Source organism: Cupressus sempervirens, chromosome 11 (assembly GCF_028749045.1).
Source record: "Cupressus sempervirens isolate cs-2001-9-10 chromosome 11, ASM2874904v1, whole genome shotgun sequence".
NCBI classification, from domain to species: domain Eukaryota; kingdom Viridiplantae; phylum Streptophyta; class Pinopsida; order Cupressales; family Cupressaceae; genus Cupressus; species Cupressus sempervirens.
Window position 1 is genome coordinate 479915030 of NC_143128.1, and position 20288 is coordinate 479935317.

At 35.9% G+C, this 20288-nt stretch overlaps 1 protein-coding gene across 2 annotated transcripts; it reads right to left on the bottom strand.

Moving 5' to 3' along the window:
* Positions 1-16418: 16418 nt before the first annotated feature.
* LOC149530467 (small ribosomal subunit protein uS11y-like) lies at positions 16419-17947 on the bottom strand. 2 transcript variants are annotated; one of them, XM_089808772.1, is made up of 6 exons: positions 17817-17947; positions 17413-17535; positions 17283-17328; positions 17065-17150; positions 16830-16950; positions 16419-16713 (listed from the first exon to the last, which is right to left on the bottom strand). In XM_089808772.1, exons 1-6 carry the CDS (start codon positions 17817-17819, stop codon positions 16646-16648), a joined length of 447 nt encoding a protein of 148 aa, XP_089664898.1. In that variant the 5' UTR covers positions 17820-17947; the 3' UTR covers positions 16419-16645. The 2 variants fall into 2 exon arrangements, with proteins under 2 accessions (XP_089664898.1, XP_089664899.1); XM_089808773.1 differs by having other exon boundaries at positions 16813-16950.
* Between the last annotated feature and the right edge of the window lie 2341 nt (positions 17948-20288).

A 20288-nucleotide genomic window follows, 5' to 3' on the forward strand; every position in this document is an offset into this window, starting at 1 on the left:
TTAGCTATAGATGGAAGTATATGATCCTTTACTTAATCTATAATGATCTTCATTGCTTTATTATTATGCCTTTTCATGTTATTTTCTCAAATTCACTTTCAAGCATGGGTAAATTTGATTCGATGTATTTTTCTAATTCTATTCCTCTTAGCACTATTAATAATCTGATCCTTTACTTAATCTAGCCTATCTTCTATCCTTACGTGATTCACCATTTTTAATGCTTTGATTTTAAAACCTCTCTTTAACTTTTGAAATTTAGATTAGAATGAATACTTTGCAAAAGTTTTCCTATCAGTATAGCACTAGTACCATGTTAATTATTGCAGATCTCTGATAGATAAAACAATTACAAAATAAATGCTTGCAGAGAATATCTTACTTGAATAATGCAAAATGTATTTACTTTTCTTTTGGTAGCGATCACAGTATTATCTTCCTTCTTCAAATTGTAACTGTAACAACTAAAATGTTGTATAACTAATGAAATAATAATAACAATAGTGAGCAATGTTCATACAATATTATTTATTGACTGCAGGTACTTTGAATGTCGTGGATTCATTGCTTTCCCTGTTGTAGAGTGCTCATGTGTGTGTGTGTGTGTGTGTGTGTGTGAGAGAGAGAGAGAGAGAGAGAGAGAGAGAGTAGAGGACATGTCTCCGAAAAGTCATACCTCTACGTGGCCCAAGGACCACATAGAGACATGCCTCTTCGGAGGCATGTTCGTTTATAATGATAACAAACAACCTTAATATATATGTGCCCGATAACAACAATATAACATGGCACAATAATGAGTTGTCTCCCGATAATAAAGGAGCCCAATCATAATGAAGGTTGTCGATAATCAATGAAACTTGATCACAGTATTGTCGATAATCCATATAATATTACAAGGATGTAGGCATATATGTATATGTATATGTATATGTATATGTATGTGTATGTATACACACACACACACACACACACACACACACACACACACACACACACACACACACATATATATATATATATATATATATATATATATATATATATATGTGGTTTATGGAATCAACAGTAATTTTCAATATATCAAGTAATCCATGTTTTGCTTCTTTTGATGCTAAACATTAACAGTCTTCAACGAAGTGTCAAATTCCCTCTAATCTTTTATTATCCTTCTAACCTCCTAACAGAAAGTTTTGTCATGCTTCCTTGTTCAATAAGTAACCATCTATCTAGAAATGTCATAGTCTAGATATTCACATAAGGCCTTCTCGCCTACACACATGGAACTTCATCCCATGAATCATAGTCCTTTAACTACGATAGTTTTCTGATCAGTAGAGGAACCATCTCACTTAGTATACTCCTAAACCAATATGACCCAAAAAAATTGAAGTCAACTAAAACATGTCCTCTATCTTCTCCCTTGCTTTGTCCAAGGTCGCCTCTAATAAATTGCTTCCTATTGGTAGAAAAGGATACTCGCCATCTCAATCATCAAGGATATTTGCTTCAAGAGCCTTACTTTATCCAACATGATCATCATATAACTAATGAATCCTAGCTCCAAAACCGCTTTGGAGCTATTGTCATAAGATTGAGTCTTGCACAATATTTGCTAGCATGTCTAATGTGTAATTCTTCTTTTCTTGCAAGAACACTCTTGAAGAAAAAGGGAAAAAATTAAGACAAATAGCTCTTATAGTACATATAGAAATAAGAGAGAGACTATAGTATGAAATAGAATCAATATTTACGAGGTAATGACCAACAATACTTATCTCAAGATGCTCATTAACATCCTTCTCACATGATTCCAATTATGGAAGTGTCGACCTCTAATTCTTAATCCAAAGTTCCTCCTTGGTGACACCACTCGTATCTTCTCAAAGATTAATCAAGAACTTCAAGATACCAAGGAGGCATTCAATTTTCTTAAAGAGTATGCAAGCCCTTCATCTAAGTCAGCCTTCTCACTCTACAATCTAGGATAGCACTAAATTAGACTACAAACATGAACCCTTTTTACACCATACGTTTCACAAACAAGATAGGCATATAATCTTCCTTCTTTCCCATCTATCGAGGATTTGAGCTATGCTCATTATCTCTGTCATCAAATGATTTTAATGACCATTCCACCATGAAAGTGTTTAGTTCTACAGTACAAGGAAAGCTCAACTTTCCTAACTTTAGGCCAAGCTCCAAAAGTTATCAAGTGCTTCTTAATCGTTGATAAGGTCCAATGGTATACTTTGAAACATGTCAGGTACTTATGAGACTCTTGAACCATATTAGGCCCTTAAATAGTTCTCAATTCACTTGAGTGCCCAACTTTGTACTTTTTCTATGGTTGCTTTTTTCTATTATATTCTGATTAAATAAAAAATTCTTATTCTCCAACACCACAGTGACAAGTAGAGTGCTTATGTCACCTGCACCCAAGCACTCTCTATTTTAATGGCATGAAACAAATTAATATTTAGGTTTGTGTATCAACCGGACGCTTCAAATATCACATTTGTTTCTCTTACACTCTATTATCAGCAAGTCTAGAAGATATACGAGCCCCCATAACTGTAGAAAAATTAATCGTCAAGTTAAATACAAAGATCAGCATCCCAATATTTATTAGATTCTTTATTATCATATGATTAAGCATATGATAATAAATTATATATAGATACACACACACACACAATGAGTGGGGTATAATCTCACACACACATATATACATATACATATACATGTGTGTGTGTGTGTACACACATATAATACACACACACACACACACACACACACACACACACACACACACACATATGCATAAATATACACACATATACATACATGTCTATATTAATAATATATATGTATGTATATGTTTATATATATATATATATATACATTTGTGTGTGTGTGTGTGTGTGTGTGTGTGTGTTATATATGTGTATAAGATGTGTATATATATTATACACACACACACACACATATATACACACACGTGTGTGTATCTTTAGTGAGTTTTATCTAACTAAAACTACACTAACATTAACAATCTTGTTTGTTCAAAGTAAGTTCTTGTTTTATCTTGATCATTGAAAGGGGTTATAAGTAGACTCATTCTTTGAACCCTTGTCTTTTGTTGTTTCTTTTCCTATTGTTCTAATGTGTGCTCATAGGAATACCTTATCGTGTGGAACTTTCTTACAACCAACAAGCCCCTTGAACAAGTAGTCTTATGTCCAACTAAACTCATCCAACATCGTAATGACCCAATAACAAGTGCTTGGGAGACTGGGGGATTTGATCCTCGATATCCTCTATCAGGTAGAGTTGGTCGGTATTCCAGTATCTGGTAACATCTCAATCTTTATTGTGTGCCTTGTACCAGAGCCATGTCAACAAGACCCTCATTGTCGTTCAAGAAAGGGGGTTTCCTTCCCTCGTCGCAATTTTCCTTGATCTTTGATCATTTCCAATTTTACTTTGTTGGATTTTGGTCTTCTTACCTTTAAGTTTGATATCAGGATTTTTCAACTTGGATTGAGATTGCTCAACACTTCTATTTACAAGTATCTCCCCCTCTTCCTCCTCATAACTCTCATTCTCTCAATCCAACTCAATGTCCACTTCTTCCATTTAAGGGCTTGTGTATCCATCTTGAACATTAATAGGTGTGATGCCCTTTTCTATTGCATCATTACAATGTTGTATCTATTCCATGTTTTCCTCTAGCATATCTTATTTGTCAAGACATTATCATTTGTATCTCCTACTTCCCCTATCTCCTTCTCTCCATACTCTAAAGGATACTCGTGGGTTATTGTTCCATAGTTAAGTTTTGATTGTTGTTTGGGCATTTTGTTTTCAAGACCACGTTTCAGTTTGAGACCAGCCATGATGTCACAGGTAAATAAGGTGTTGCTTTCACTGGCCTTGCTTGAGCAACAGTGCTTCAGACACCATTTCCAGGATACTATGTCTAAGATGTTTATCAAAGACTCCTCGGTTAGACCTATTTCCTTCATGGTTCCTGACCACCAACTAGGCTTCGATGGAGAGAGTTCAGTCTCTCCTTCTGTGGCACCTCATCCATTGTCAGCCAACTACTCCTACTAGTATTATCTTAGCCGAGTTCGGTGCTCATCCCTTTAGACTCTGCACGATTTTTTATCTAGTTTAGTTACTTCACAAACACAAGGGTTTAACGGACTTTGTTGATGGAAAATACTATTATTCTTACCTGGCTTACTATTCTTCATCTTTGATTCTCTACCTCAGATTCGACTTGTCATGCTCATTGCTGGTATGCTCAAGTTTCTAGGCTCGTCAGCACTGTTGGTATTGATATTGATCGCCTTCCCCCTTTTTTAGTATTCGTTGGATGCTCCACTCATCTCCTTCCCCCTCTGTCAAAGTTGAACGAGATTACCAGGATGGACATCTACAGGACGTATATCCAAGTGACTTGGGTTAACCTGTCGGGGGGTCTCTGTCCTCGTATGGCCTTCTATGTGGAGCATTTTATTGACATCCAAGACGGTATCATTGTTCGTCCCTACTACTCTTCTCGCCGATGGCCCCATGCCCTATGTATCCAGTTGGGCTCTTTCAGAGCAGTTCTCACTGGCTTCGTATTCAAACAGATCATCAATTCAGCAAAGTTGAGTGGATTTGTTAATGTTGTGACATGGATGCGATCGAGAATGAGATACACTTTATTCTATTGTCCCATAAACTATGAGATTAGAGGGAGGTTCCATTGCTTATTCAGAGAGTGCAAGGGTCCTCCTTTTTCAGGTATGATGACCAACATTGCCTTGCTCTTTTTCTACAGGAGGCTCTTCGTCTTTAGGATTTCACCCTTCAGGAGTTGTCTACCCCTAGGCCTGCATCTCTCCATCCGCTTATCACTTCCTTCTTCACTTTGGTTACCTCTCCTAGGGGAACCAAGTGGCCTCAATACTCAGCCATAGATACTCACACCAGATTGAGGTGACCATACAAAGACCACTTGCACCACTAGCAATAGTGTACCTCCTCTACCCAGTGTCGGGTTCAGATTTCTCTGCACACAGCTAGTTATCCTTTTGTTTTGAGTTACTTTTCCATGGTTACGAACAACTAGTTTTGTGGTTTTGTAACCCCCCTTTTGTTGTTTTTCCTCTTTCTTTTCTTCGTTTTGTTTGTTTCTGGTTTGTTTTGTTGTACTCGGACACCATAACATTGGGGACCCGTCTTCGTGTGAAGCTTTCATTTACCCTTTCATGGCTTGCTAGATCAAGTCCCATTTTACTATCATCAATTTAAAGAATTTGTAGCCCACCAATTCTTAGACATTTCTACATTGCTCCCCTATTTTGCAAAAACCATCCATACCCTCAATCCACTTTCATATCCTATTGGAAAGGATTTTGTGAAATATCCATTTGACCTACCTTCTCAGTGGAGCTTCTAATGCCAATATCTACTCGAGGATCTTTCACCCATTATCCCAAACCCTTGTCATTGACATAACCAAATCTTATTTACGCAAATTATTGGGCTTTATATGGACATGACCATGTTTATTGACCTTAGAAATTTAGAAAACAACATGTGCTTAGATTCTAAGATACATTTACCAAAACCAAATTACATAAGTTATAAGCTCCTTCGATTTAGTAGCCAAAATGAATATATAGCATCAAAGTGAAAAAAGTAACCTAGAATCAAGGGTTATTAAATAAGTTGTAAGCTCCTTTCATTTAGTAGAAGTAACTTGGAATTGAGGGTTACTTGAAGTTCGCGTAATCAATGTAAACATTCCATAGAGAAAGTGTAAGGGCTAAACAAGGTCAATTGATATGTTTCTATGCTTGTGAGTCAAGATTAGATTGCTATGATTTTTTTCTTACCTATTTAATGACTAATTTCTATCTGATAATGGAACTTCGAACAATCAAGTGGGGAGGGAACTTAATGGCTATTTTTGCTATGGCCTAACTGGCTCTTAGCCAACATGAATGCATAATATCCATTTCTTAATAGTTGCCTTTTGGTTGCCTTTTATCGCATTATCATTATGTTTCAAGGAATGTACACAATGACCAAGTAGCTTGAAGGTCTACATAGAAGCTATTTGGCGTTGAAAAATCTTAGCATCCTAATTAGACCATTAGGAATTTCAAATGGAATATTCAATTCAACATGTGTCCCACAAATAATAAAGAAACAAAGATCTTTATTATGAAGTAATTCTATAAGAGAAATTGGGGAAACGAACTGGGCAAGAAAAAAAACCTATTGTATCAATGAGTTCAACACCACATGTGCTCAACTCCAAAACGCATACATTGGGGCCAACATTTCTTGGAGAGCTAAAAGTCTCACTACACAACTTAGAACCAGTTCTCATCAACTGTGATGTGAAACCATGCCATGGAAGAGGCCAAATGAGTCTTGGGAATAAAGAGTTTGCATGCTTTGAACTCTGGAAAGGTGGAAACCAAGCGACACTTTATGTTAGATGGGGAGGCGTACAAGGATATTAGGTTCGAATTTGTGGATATCATATTTAGCAGCTCTTGCCACAACTTATTCAACAAGGAGAACATTGAGAAGTTAGGTGGGCTCATCATTAGCTTGCACAATAAAAAAGCAAAATTGTTACAGTTGGTTTTGTTAAAAGGTTATCCCATAGACTATGTTTAGCCTCGTGGACGTTAAAAATCATCTATCTATCTATCTATCCCTACTCGTTTCTCCTCTCTTATTTATGTGTCCTTAGAAATGACAATTACACCATAGTTAATGATCTTTAAAGAAGCATAATACCCACACTTAACCTGCTAATCAAATATTTTAGGGGGCTTCGTGCTTTTAAACACAAATCCAATATTATGTACTAACATTTTTCTTTTCCTTTGTAATTTGTATCACAACTTAAGATATTTGAAAGACTTTCTAGGGAGTCTATATGTTAGTTATGATATTACGTGTCCTGCATGAATTGACTCACAATTATCTTTAGGAAAAAATACCACATTGGATAAGAAATGACTATTTTTGCACTTCGTTGTCATGGTTCATATATAGTTGACAACCATTCTGCAGCTTAATGGTATTCGATTTTAGCCACGTTGTAAAAGAGATCCATATGTTTGCTCTCTTAGGGTAACGAGTATTTTGCTGAAATTCATTTCTGATCCTCCATAACCGACCTTCCTGGTTGATGGGATGTATTATCGATGTTGAATATTATTTCAAAGCAAAAATTTCCATTTTTAAATGCCATCACATAAAAACAGTCGATGCATTTTTTTAAATAAATCGTAGAGATCGCTAGTATTGCCCGTAAGATTAAAATTTACAACCTAAATGTCATTACAATGATCTATAAAGTGTCCATCTCAAGGTTCTTGGAAATTGCAATGATAGATAAGAAGTTTCGTCAAACCCAAATCTAAATATGCAAGTAATGATGGAAGTCGAAACAATTCAGTGGCTTATTATTAATCTGACAGATAATCTTTTTTAAGAACGTGGGGATGGAAATCCAATTATAATTTAGGCAGTATCGACTAGATTCTTCATTTGTATTTTAAATCAGATCTATGGAAGTGTTAACAAAACCTGTGGATTTGGGATATCTTTACATTTTAGATCTTCAAAGTAAACATGGATTTTTGCATTAAAACATATGAAAGGAGAATTTACAAAATGCAGGTAGAAGTTTTACAGGCTTTACATCATATATAAAAGGACCAATAATAAAATATAGAAACAAAATGTACATTATATAGGAACCCTGGTCTTGGCAAGATTGGAAGTTTTCTTTCTCCATTTTTTCCTACCAGTACCCGTTTGAACTGAGATTTTGTAAATTTTATTTTAATATAATCTATAGGGCTTCGGCCTTATACCAATAAAAAAAATACAGAAACAAAATCTGCTTCTTATAATTTAACAGTTATGATATCACCATATCATTCCTCTACAAAGCAACAGAAAAACAGAATAAAAAAAGTTGAAAGCAATTCAACAAAAAAAATTGATCACTGGCTTTTTTGCACAACCTTTCATCCATTTTGATAGTGTTGAAGATTGTAGCTGCAGGAGATATTTCTCCTTGCCTGATTTGTTTACTCTCCAGATTGATTGTGTGTTTGAGATCTTGTTCATCTCTGGCGGACAGCATCATATCATGCATCTCTGCAAATTACTTTTTTTTCACATTCAATTATTGTTATGTTCTGTATTTCATTCATGAGGGTTAGCAGCTTGGATTTGGTATTTATTTCTGTTTTGTTAATTGCTGAAGACAGTGGATTACTGTTGGTCTTTGGAAAACCAGCATTATTGCATCTGTGGATAGGGTGTGCCATATTTCCAAGTGTCTATATTCATGAATGTCAGAAATTGGAATGTGAAGGACCTACCTCTAATGTGGACATTGGAATTTCAAAACTTGGCAATTTTTTGGAAAAAAACTCCGTAATTTCAGACAAACAAAACGACAAAAAACTTGGGAACCGAAAAAGTTCAAAAACTGCCTAAGTTTAATTAGATGCAATTTTTTTGCAAAATTCAATGAAAATATGCATCCAATGTCTCAACTAATGAGAAACAAGCTGTGTCTAGATATATTTAAACACGGTACAAAATTGCATTCACATGCAGTATGCTAATGGCTGGAAGCAAAATAGTAAATAGTCTCTTATCTATAGAACTAAAAGTAAATACAACTCGTACAGAACCTTTGGAGAGGAATGTTTATGAACACCAGTCCTATTAAGTTTGTGGGTGACTCTCACAGAGGTTACAACTCATGAGGAGGATAACAAGTACTTTATTTCTAAACAAAGCAATCAGCCTTTTGACACATGGATTTGCATAAATTGGCACCTAAGTATGATGGAGATCTTATACAAGATGAATTTCATTTTGATTTTGGTGATGAACATAATGCAAGTACGGAGAATAGTAATGATGATTGTGATGAAGTTTTTGAAGCAAAATCTCATTTATCTTTGAATGGGGCTGACTTGATCATTAAGTTTTGGAACTTTGATGATTTTGATCCACAATATAGTGCTGAAAATGATAATGAGGATACACGAAAGACAAAAGACTTGGGACATCCTTCTAGCAAGGGCTTGGAAGCCAACTTTCTTCCCTCACTGCCAAACACAAATGCTACAAATAAGAAATAAAATGATCTGTGCCATTTTGGGGGTTTAAATGCTGGACTGTCAACACAGTCAAGATTTCCACCAAATCTCTGCATTTTTTTCTCTGCTCAAAAACTCAACAAAAAATTATATTGTGGAGGGCTTCCCAGAATAAATCTATTGTCTTTAGTTCTTTGTGTTTTGTATTTCAGTACTTTGCAGTTCTAGTATTCTGGTTTGAAAATTTAACAGATAGTCCTCTCAGTTGACTGGACCTTGGAGATGGCTATCACAGTCTAAACAACTGTTGCTGAGGGTGCAAGCATCCTACATTTTAAAGATATTTGGGGTTATAGAAAGGCAGAACCAACAAGATTAGGATTAATTGTTATTGGAAGCCTAGTGAGAAAATGTTCTATACAATAGTGTACTTCATGGATGTTATTTTATTATATCTATTTCAGGTGTTCATAAAAAGGGACAAATATGTTCAGTACTGTTAGAACGGTTCAAATGGACTAGGTTAAAAAGTTAACCCTGACTTCAGTTTGATTACAACGTAATCAAGCCTGGGCTAAGGAAACAGAACTTTAACTGCAGCCAGACAATCTGAGTCCTAGATTGCCTAAAAAATACTTGCTACTCAAGTGCCAATACAGTTTAAATGAAGATAAAATGAAACTGCAAGCATTTTCAAAGGGTCATAAGCTAAGTTACCGGTGGTTCGCAAGTTCATTAAAATTTTGGAAAGGGGTTTGGGTTCATTTGGGTTTGTTAGTACAAAAACAATTTAAATTTAAATATATATATATATATATATATATATATGAAGCATGAGTTAAAATTAGAATGTACCATGGTAGCATAAACACATTTGAACAACAAAAAAATCATAAATTTGTAATCATAGTGATCATACTATCATATAGTTCAAGTAACAAGTTCAACATCAAAGATTCAAAACATTAAAAAAATTAATAAATCATAGCATCATGTTCAAATATCATTGTTTCACGTTCATTGTTCAACTAATGGAATAAAAATCTATTAATATTCTAAGTTCTTCAATCTTCATCTTCTTCTTCTGCTTCTCTTGCATTAGTTGACTCAGCAATAGAGCTAAGGCCAATGGATAAGCAGCAACAACAACAATGGTATTGGCATCTAATTCTTCAAAATCATCTAGTGTAATAGCCGAGCAGTGGAAGCATCCAAGTCCACAACCTCTACACCTACATACCACTTCTTTATCTCCCCTTCTATGTTGCCGTCCACAGGGCCCAGAAATGACGTGGTCCAAACTTGGTTCAATGATTAATGGCATGGTCTGCCCAGGTTCGAACCAGCAGTGAAAATAACGCACCTTGAGCAGACCAAACATTGAACCAGTTCGAGGTCCGGGGGTGCAAGGGTGAACCATGGTAACTTAGGTTATAAGCAATACAATATTTTGCACTCAAATAAATCAAGCTAAGTTGTAAGATAGGAGACAAAAATTGCTTCCTGCGATTCTTGATTTTCATTAGTGTCCCACTGTCCAGGAGACAAAAAGCAATCTATGGGCCCAATAGATACATATTGCTCCAATTAACACATCTGTAATAATTTTATTCTCCCCAAATCTGTAATAATTTTATTCTCTGATAGTCCATGCATACATATACAATTTTTGTTTTACCATACAAAAGTGCGCTATACCTTGAACAATCATGTTTACAGAGTCACCACTTAATCTGCACCCTTTCTGCTTGATAACACATGAACTATCTCTAATTGGTTGGTGAATAACTTTGCACAAAATTCATAGAAAAAACACAAAAAAAAACTCATCGAAACTATACCAGACGACTTACGTTTAGATTCTGCACAAATTGTTTCATGTACAAGAAAACACAGACAGAATCTATAGGAAAAATATTATGTAACCCTAGCAGAGCAGAAATTAATAAAAAAGAAACCAAATCTGTTGCTACTATCTATTTGCAACAAATTAAATATATCAAGGGTTTCAGAGCTTGTTAATTATTCTTGAACTTCAGACGAGATTTTTGCACCCTTTAAAATGAAAATATTGGTTGCAAGTCGAAGTTTGTCTTCTGGTATGGGGAGAAGAATATTTCAACTACCCAATAGTCATTTGGCCCAGCATGAGACAACTTGCCCATGAACCATGCCGTCATGGACAATGCAAAGAATAAAATGGGCAAAGTATGCTGTAAAGACTTTAAAAAATTTACGTCAGCAGAGTTTTTTTTAATGAGATCAACCCAAACCAATCCATACAGTTGCCACTTCAATCTATTCACAGAAGCGAAAAAGATATCAAAATATTCGGGCTTTAAGGCTGACCAAGATTTCACATGTGTGGCAGAGATCGAATTTGATTCAGAGATCTCAATATTAAATGTAAGTCATAATTTTGCTTTCAGGCATAAGGCAATGAATGTTTAAGATTTTTCTCAGATTTCATACGAAAAACTTACTAGGCAGGCAATCTGATCACTGACTGATTACCAGCACATTTTGAAGGAGTAAGGCAATTTTCTGACTAAAAGCTCACACATAACCAGGGTGATGCTTGTACCTGAGGAACTTGGGAAGGTATAAAGGATGTACACTGTTATTACAAGAGAAAGCAATTCCTTTGTAAGTCACAGGAGCCTTGCATCTTATCTTCACACCAATGTGACTTCATTAGGTTAATGGAAGCCCATTCATCCACTATCTTAACCAAACCAACAGCAAGAAAATGTTTGTCACTTCTGACAGCATTGCTTTAATTAATAATAAAAGCAATTGGTTGTCTTGGCCAACTTGGATTGTTCCATAAGCTTCCAATAACATTTTCGCATCAAGTTAACTGAAGCCCATTCACCCAATATCTTAACCAACCAACAGGAAGGAAATGTTTGTTATTTTTGAGCTAATTGCTTTTATTAATGGTAAAGGCAATTAATTGTCTCAGCTAACTTGGATTGTTTGGTAAGCTTCTGTTAGCATTATGTGTTCAATGTCATCATCGATGTCAACCTTCTGTGTGCATTGATGTCAGCCTGATGAATAGTTGTATGAGTTTGTATTATACCTGATGAAGAGAAGTAATCACTGGTATCATGATTGTCAACCTACTGTATGCACAAAATGTGCCTAGCCAATGGAAATCTGGGAAATGCAGGAAAATTTGAAGTTTGGTTGTCCAGATGTTCTGATGACTAATGTGTTGACTTGGCAGTCAGCACCTCCTTCGGGGTTCGCGACATGGCTTAACCACCTCTTGTGGATCTAGGTAACTCTGGTGTTTGTAACGTTCATTGATAGCTCGAGCTTTTGGTGCAACGGCAAACATACCAACAATTGGCATCAAAGCCTTGGGTTACGAGTTCGAATCTCGGGAGGTCTCCTTCATTCCGTCGGTACGGAACCCTCGGTGCTAAGGGGGAGATTGTTGACTTGGTGGTCAGCACCTACTTTGGGATTCGTGACATGGCTTAACCGCCTCTTGTGGATCTGGGTAAGTCTGGTGCTTGTGACATTCGTTGATAGCTCGAGCTTTTGGCGCAACGGCAAACATACCAACTTAATGATGATTGAAGTCAGTATGTTGTAAATCCAGAAGGGGGAAGCTAGTATTTGCAAGAATGAGCATTTTAAGTCCTTGTGGGAGAATGCTCTGCATAAGAAGATGACTTGTGATTCTGGTGCTATCGTGCATGGTGTGTCAAATTTGCAGTATCCTATTTTCAAGTAAATGATTTCAGAGGTTGGGATTGTGTTTTGTTGCTTTCTTACAATGAGGCTGACTGTCAGGAATAGTCAGGTTTGGTCCAAAAAATGCTTTACATTAATATTTCCGGATGTACGGTTTGGTGGGCATATTCCTAATGTTTGTGCAATGTTCAAATTCAGATATCTTCTGTTGGTTTGCCCTGCAGGTGAAGTTGTGTTGTTATAAGTGTGATGTTATTTGTGAAGTTGTGTTGTTTTGGTTGACTTAGTTGATTTTGGTGGCTTAATTCATAACTGATTGGTTTGGATATGTTTTGGAGAAAGAGATAAGAGGTTGATATGGATCTTGCCATGGCATGTCATGCTTTGCATGGAGTTGGGAGCATCGGAGATTGTTTGGGCCAAGTGGTTAGCATGTTCCAATGCTTTGATACGCATTACATATGGCACCAACTTTGGAGAGTGTTGTGGTCCTTTGATTATCATTTGTGGGAAAAGTGTTGTGATGTATTTGGGTCCCTTTTATCTCCATGGGTGGAATACATAGTAGAGTGTAGACGATCATGGTAGCCAACCTTGTGTAAATGATGCTCACCTCTATCGTGGCCAACCTAGTTGTGTTTTTTAATGATCAAATTGTGATATATATAGATGTGCGGATGGTTGAGTTGAAATGTGTATTGACTTGGGTTGTATTGGGGATTGAATGTGAAATCAGTGTAATGCAAATGTGGAAGAGCAAAGGTGAAAGTGTGTAAATTTAATTGAGCTGTTGCAATGGTTGATCAAGAGACCATACATCCCTTTAGTCCCTCATATTCCTATACCTGCTAGAAGATAGTGGCTCTTTTGGCAGCTTGCACAAACCTATATCTTCACTATAGGAATAGTTCCTTTTAGAGACTTGCAAGCCCTTTGTTTCTTTCCCTATGATTGGTGCCTCAACCTGCAAGTTCTTTTGAGAGGCGCAATGTGCTCCTTAGCCTATGTGCCTAAAACACTTGTAATCAGAGTTTTATATTGTGAGTGTGATTCTAATCAGGTTTTCCCCATAATTGGATTTCCACATAAAAATCTACATTTCGTCAATATCTTTCTTTGGCGATTAAGTTGGATAAAAATAAGTAATAAGTGTGTGTGACAGAAAAGTTTTAAGATCTAGTCAAGACTCATTTAGAACCCCCTCTCAGTCTTATCATATGTTCAACAATGTCCACTAACATTTCTGCTTTATCAGTTCCCCAATTTATATGAATGTGATCTATAACATCGCCACAACATAGAATACAATTTTATCAAAGAGGTTACATACCAATAGATCAAGAGGACTGCGTACTACTCTCGCTTAAATATTTCTAACTCTGTTGAGCTCCGAAATGTTACAAATGCATTGCCTTCCACTCACTTTCTTTTGAAATCATATCACTACGCTTGCTCTTTTACTATAGCATTTACACAACTCAAAACATGAATAACAACCAATGGGAGATAATATAGTAAGAGGAAAAATTATTAAAGAAATCCAAAAAAGAGGTAATAAGCCTCCTTAACATACATAGGACGAAGGCAACACTCATAACATTAGCACATCAGTAATATTATTGAAGGCTGTCACAACAAAAAGGGTTAAAAAAAGAAAACAGCTTTCTCTTAAAATGTTCATGACCAAAACAGCTACACACACCCTAAGAATGATAGAGGGACATTTGGAGATATTACTCAATTTGTTGGAAGTGTAGTATTTGAATCCAAACATGAAAAAGCTCATAAAGAAGTGATTGACGATGACAGGGCTCTAGGGTCTAACTCCAAACAAGGTGGTGCGGTCATATAAAGATCTGGCCATTTGGATAGCTCTAAACCCCTATACACGAAAGAAATTGAATCACCCATGGGAAATTCTGATCTGGAGGAATACGAGGACCACTATGAAGTAGGAGGGCAACAAATTCTTGATGAAATGTGTTAGGATTAAGCCACAGAAAGAAATAACAATTACATGCAAATATAAACAATATCAGAAAATAATAGATCGCACATAAGAGAACACAAGACACCAAGATTTAACGCGGTTCACCCAAACCCTGGGCTACGTCCACCAAACAGCAAGTCCAATATTATTACGATCCAGTGATTACAACCTAATTACAATCTGTAATCCCTTACAGCTCAATACTGTCACAAGAAGCAATTTTTGCATCACACCTTGTGAAAAACCCAACCCTAAGCCCTTTTATACAAGTATTTTTACTGCTTGAGGGTTATAATTAATTATTACATGTTGACCCATAGGGCCCAAAAAAAATTTCCGAGCCCCAAAGAATTATGAAGTGTGTACAGTACTTCTCTAATCAATCACCACAAACTAACAAAATGAATGCTCCCTACACAGACTCTGATTATAGTGAATGCTCACAGTCTCACCAAAGCATACAGAGGCAGATTAGTTTACGCTGTGTGAACCAATACCAACCAGATCAATGCCTTGCAGAAAAAAGAATGGTTAAGATGTTATAAGTAAAATGAATAATATGATTAAGTTTTAGCTCAAAATTAATGCACAGATTTGCCGTGGGATGCTGATAAGAAGAAAAATAGCTATACCATCTCTGGTTTGGAGAAGCCTATGAAGAACAAGTATAACAATAATTTGCATAGGGTTATGTTAAATGATTGGGGAATGTTCCTACTCCCTAGGTTCTTTTACTGGGTCGATTTTGTTGTCAGTGCTTTTTTGTTCTGTTGGATTGTTGTGTTAGTGTTGCTTTTCTGTTTTAAGACAATATGTGCCTGTTTTGTCTTGCCTTCAAAAACTTATGTGAAGACTCGGGATACTATTATTCTGCTGCTTTATCAAATGCATTACATGCCCATTCATATTCCACTCTAGAAGTCGCCTTAGGTAATTTCGAAATTTCCTTAATTCGCCAATTTAGACTTTCTGAATCATCATCAGAAAACTACTCTTTAACACTCACACAACATTACATGTTTGTTCATATTTAACTCTAGAAGTAACAACCTTAAATTAACTATCAAGTTTCCTGTGTTCTTCAGTTTCAACTTCTTGGAATCATCAAATATAGTTATCCTCTTCAGCAGTCACACGAAACATATGCTTGATCGTATTCAACTCTTAAAGGAAACAATAAAGTTTCCCATATTCTCTCCATTTTCAACTTCTCTGGATCATCTGAATCTTTATGTCCAACTCCATAGGCCAATGATTGGAGATGCATTCTAAGAGGAGAAAAAGGTGTTTGGCACCTATATTCATTACCTATGGGCAATTTAAAGTGCTAGCATGTAGTTCAACAATTAAGTGAAGAAAGTGGGCACAGAAGAAGAAAATAAAATTAATGTAATGCTTCCCAATGCACAGATTATCAGTAAATAAGAGCGCAATCATAACAGAAATAATCACGGTCATATACCACAAAGGCTGAAATTGTTATCAATAAACAAACCAAACAGGATTCTAGCACAAAAGCTTGACTAGATTCTATAAACTAAAGTAAATTCCAATTGAAATGCAATGAGTTTTGCTCAAAAAGTTGCTCTATAATTAAACACCATATATCCTAGATATTTTTCGGAATAAAATTAAATACCTCTCATACAACTGAATTATGCAAAAATTGGCCCAAAGTACTGGAACTAAATCATCTACTCTTGTGTTTGCAAATCATGCAATTGGCCCAAAGTACTGGAACTAAATCATCTACTTTGTGAACTGTCAAAACAAATAATAGCATCCAACAAAAATACTACAGCCTTCTTCCTCTTCGTCCACCCTTTCTTCTGGTACTGTCTGTTGGAATGGGAGTCACATCCTCTGTCAAAAAAGACAACTAAGTCAAATATACAATTTTCCGTGTTTTCAGCAACATCCAAAACCAGTTAATTTCAAAACAAAAAATAAATAATAGCAAACAGCTTAAACTATGCGACCAATTCTCATTCCAGATCGAGCAAGAGCACGAAGAGCTGATTGTGCTCCAGGTCCAGGAGTCTTTGTTTTATTCCCTCCTGTTGCCCGAAGCTTAATATGCAAGGCAGTTATGCCAAGCTCCTGAAAACCAAATTATATGCCATGTACTTGGTATTAAAAGTTTAAAACTATGTACATCAATATGGTAATTCACTGAAAACCTTTGTGTCGATAAATCCAACTGAAATAATATACCTTGCATCTTTGTGCAACGTCTTGTGCAGCAAGCATCGCAGCATATGGGGATGATTCATCTCTATCAGCTTTGACCTTCATACCACCTGATAGCATCAGGTACGGCAATTATTAGCGATTCAAAGATTGAACAATGTCAATTTGTTATCTTACTAGAAACTTCTAAAAGGTAATTATGTCACAATAAAACCAGAATGTGTTGACAAAAAGCTTTTTACCTGTAACACGGGCAAGTGTTTCCTTTCCAGACAAATCAGTCACATGCCGTACAGGAAAGAAAATTAGGATGATAAAATGCTACGGGAAATTCAAGCTGCTGAATGATACATAACATAGATTACAGCTTACCACGAATGTATCATTGAAAGACGCAAATATGTGGGCTACACCAAACACATGTTCTCCTTCCCTAACTGCAGGTCCTAGAGTAACATTTTCCTCCTTCACTTCTCTGGTCTTCTTCTTCCCAGACTGAATAAAACATGAAAAAATAGTAACGCGAACAATTAGAAATGCCCATGCTCTCAAAAACAAGTAACCCCTAATAGTGCATAAGCTTGAGGAAACTGAAGCAGTGTAAAGATCATGTCCGTTAAGAACACGTTTTCTCTGAGATCCATTCCGATTAGAACTATCATGCAGGAGAATACTTCTGCACGCTGGACCTATAGAAGGGTAATAGCAAACTGGACGGAAACAGACTAATTACGGAGAATGAAGAAAATACGATTGCATCACAGATAAAATCTTACCATTGTAAATTTTTACAAGCCTCTCAATCTGAGATCTCTGGGTGCCTGCTATCCGCCGCTTCTTGTATTACGCCTGTTCTTTCCTTCGTGCGTAACAGAAAGAAAACCGCAGTTGTTTTGAAATAAAACCCTAGAAACCCTAGAATGTAAGGCAAGCTTGTGTGCAGAAAGTTGAGTTATATTGATTTTTTCATTTATTTCATTTATTTATTTTTCTGGTCTTTTTCATTATAAGATAATTACAATTTCGTTTATTTTTGGTAGTCAATTTGAAATATATTATTTAAAAAATAAAGTTGAGGCCATTACCATTAACTAGCAATTGTTTATGATATTTATCTAATTTTTTGGTATTATATGTATTTATGTAATTTATATATTATAAAAAATATTTATTTCATACATGATTGGTTAAATTGGTTTAGTCTTATAGGATCTAGGCTACTTCCACATTACATTTTTTTTGGTCCAAGATATACATTACAAAACAGAACAAAATTTAAATGACAAAATTTAAATGTATTGAATTCACATGATTATTAATTTTTCACTACATTGTAACCTCTACCCAATATTTTTCACTAGTGTATCCTCACAATAAGTTTTCAATTTTACTTAAATTAAGCAATTATTATCAACTATATGAATAAAAAAAATTAATTATAATTAGTATAGTTCTCTTAATGCTCCTTTAACAACACCAAAATTATATTATAAATAATTTTTTAACTATGACGTAAGTACAAGTCACTACGTGACACTTGTTTTAATTATTTTATATATTTTTATTTTTTAAATTAAAACATAAATTGTATTTTAAAATTAATTCAAAATATTAGTATTTAGAAAAAATAGAAATACAAATTAAATGATAAAAAAATAATAAATAATTAGATAGTATATTTATAATAAAAAAAGGTGCAAAATACAAATTAAACAAGTGTCACACAGTGGCATGTACTTGCCTTATACTAATGTGTGTTAATTTTATTGAATATAATTATTATTATTTTGATAGGTAACATGTTGATTTTATTAAGTAAAGGTAGAGCTTACAGAGATAAAAGTTTCAGATATGCCATAGTAGTAAGTGGCCAAAAACACACATACCCGCCTAATATCTTATTCCCCACTAACATTAGATAGTCAATATTTACAAAAGGGGGCATTACCACCCGACCAAAAGGCCAAACCCTTTCACAGTAATTTACATAGTTCATGAAGAACATAAACAAAACAAACAAAATCAAGACCTTAGAACAGAAGCCATAAGGCTTCGGTTTCAGTCACTTGAACCATCTTGTTGCATCCTCCTTGGTGAAGTTTGGAATTGCACAGTCATCCTCCATAGCCCGCGACATGCCCTTGTGTTTTGGTCCTTGAAGATGCTTCCAGTCAGTTGAAGTTGTGCTCGCCTCTGCTTCCAACAACATGTTCATCCATGCACCAGCCATCGTGGTCTCCCCTAAGGCATCTCATCCGTCCCTTGCCATTTGAAATCTCAACGGCTCCCCTGGCATCCTCGCGCTCTTATGTGGAGTCGACTTCATGAAACCTCTCCTTGCCTCATCCTTAAACCAAATCGTTTCCTCCAGGAAAGTGACCACCTTCCTCCATCCTTTTGCAGCTTTTGGCAAATGAACCCCTTGTGGAGATGCAGAAGACCAAATTACTAGAGGTTGAACCTGAGATTCTCCCCTCCCCCAATTATCCTCCATGGGCCCCACCCCATTTCCAAGCCAACACCCAACACTGATGTGTCATTTACATCATCAATCCCCAGTAGCCATTGTGGATCCATACAAGTTACCACAACCTAGTGAACTTCCTCCTTTGATTCACCAACTAGCCGAGTCAGAGCCACGAAGAGAGATGCAATGTCCAAATTGGATCTTTACCTCCAATAAGTGTCCAAGTATTCCAGACCAAAAATATCATTAATGCCAGCCATAAATTCCTTGTCTTCAAACAAGAAAATATTCTTCAGCCTCCTCACTTTGATCCTACCTTCATATGAATAGGTCTGGTTGTCTGATTCCAATGCGAAATTGGCCTCCATCTCAAGTTTCAGAGCAAAGTTTACTGCTAAAATCAATTCATGTATGCCTTCAATCACGCTCTTGAAAACTTTGGAAGCCCAAATTTTGAGACGTGTTGCTTTATGATTACATATACTCTACACGCGTGATGGATTAATCCTTCATGAGTACCCTTCATTTTGAGAGCTCAATCTCATAATAAACCATTCCAAAACCCATAGCCCTTACGCCAAATTGAGAAGCCTAAGGTCTTCAAAAATGTCATCTCGGTTCCCCAAGGAACCATCCACTCCCAAGTTGGCCAACTTTTCTACCAACTTATTTGCCTCCTGATAGACGTGGGTTATCCTGAGGTCTTCAAATTTCATCAATAGACACTTAATTTGGAAAATGTGTTTATCAAGGTGCCATGACTCCAATCCCCCTTTCTTGA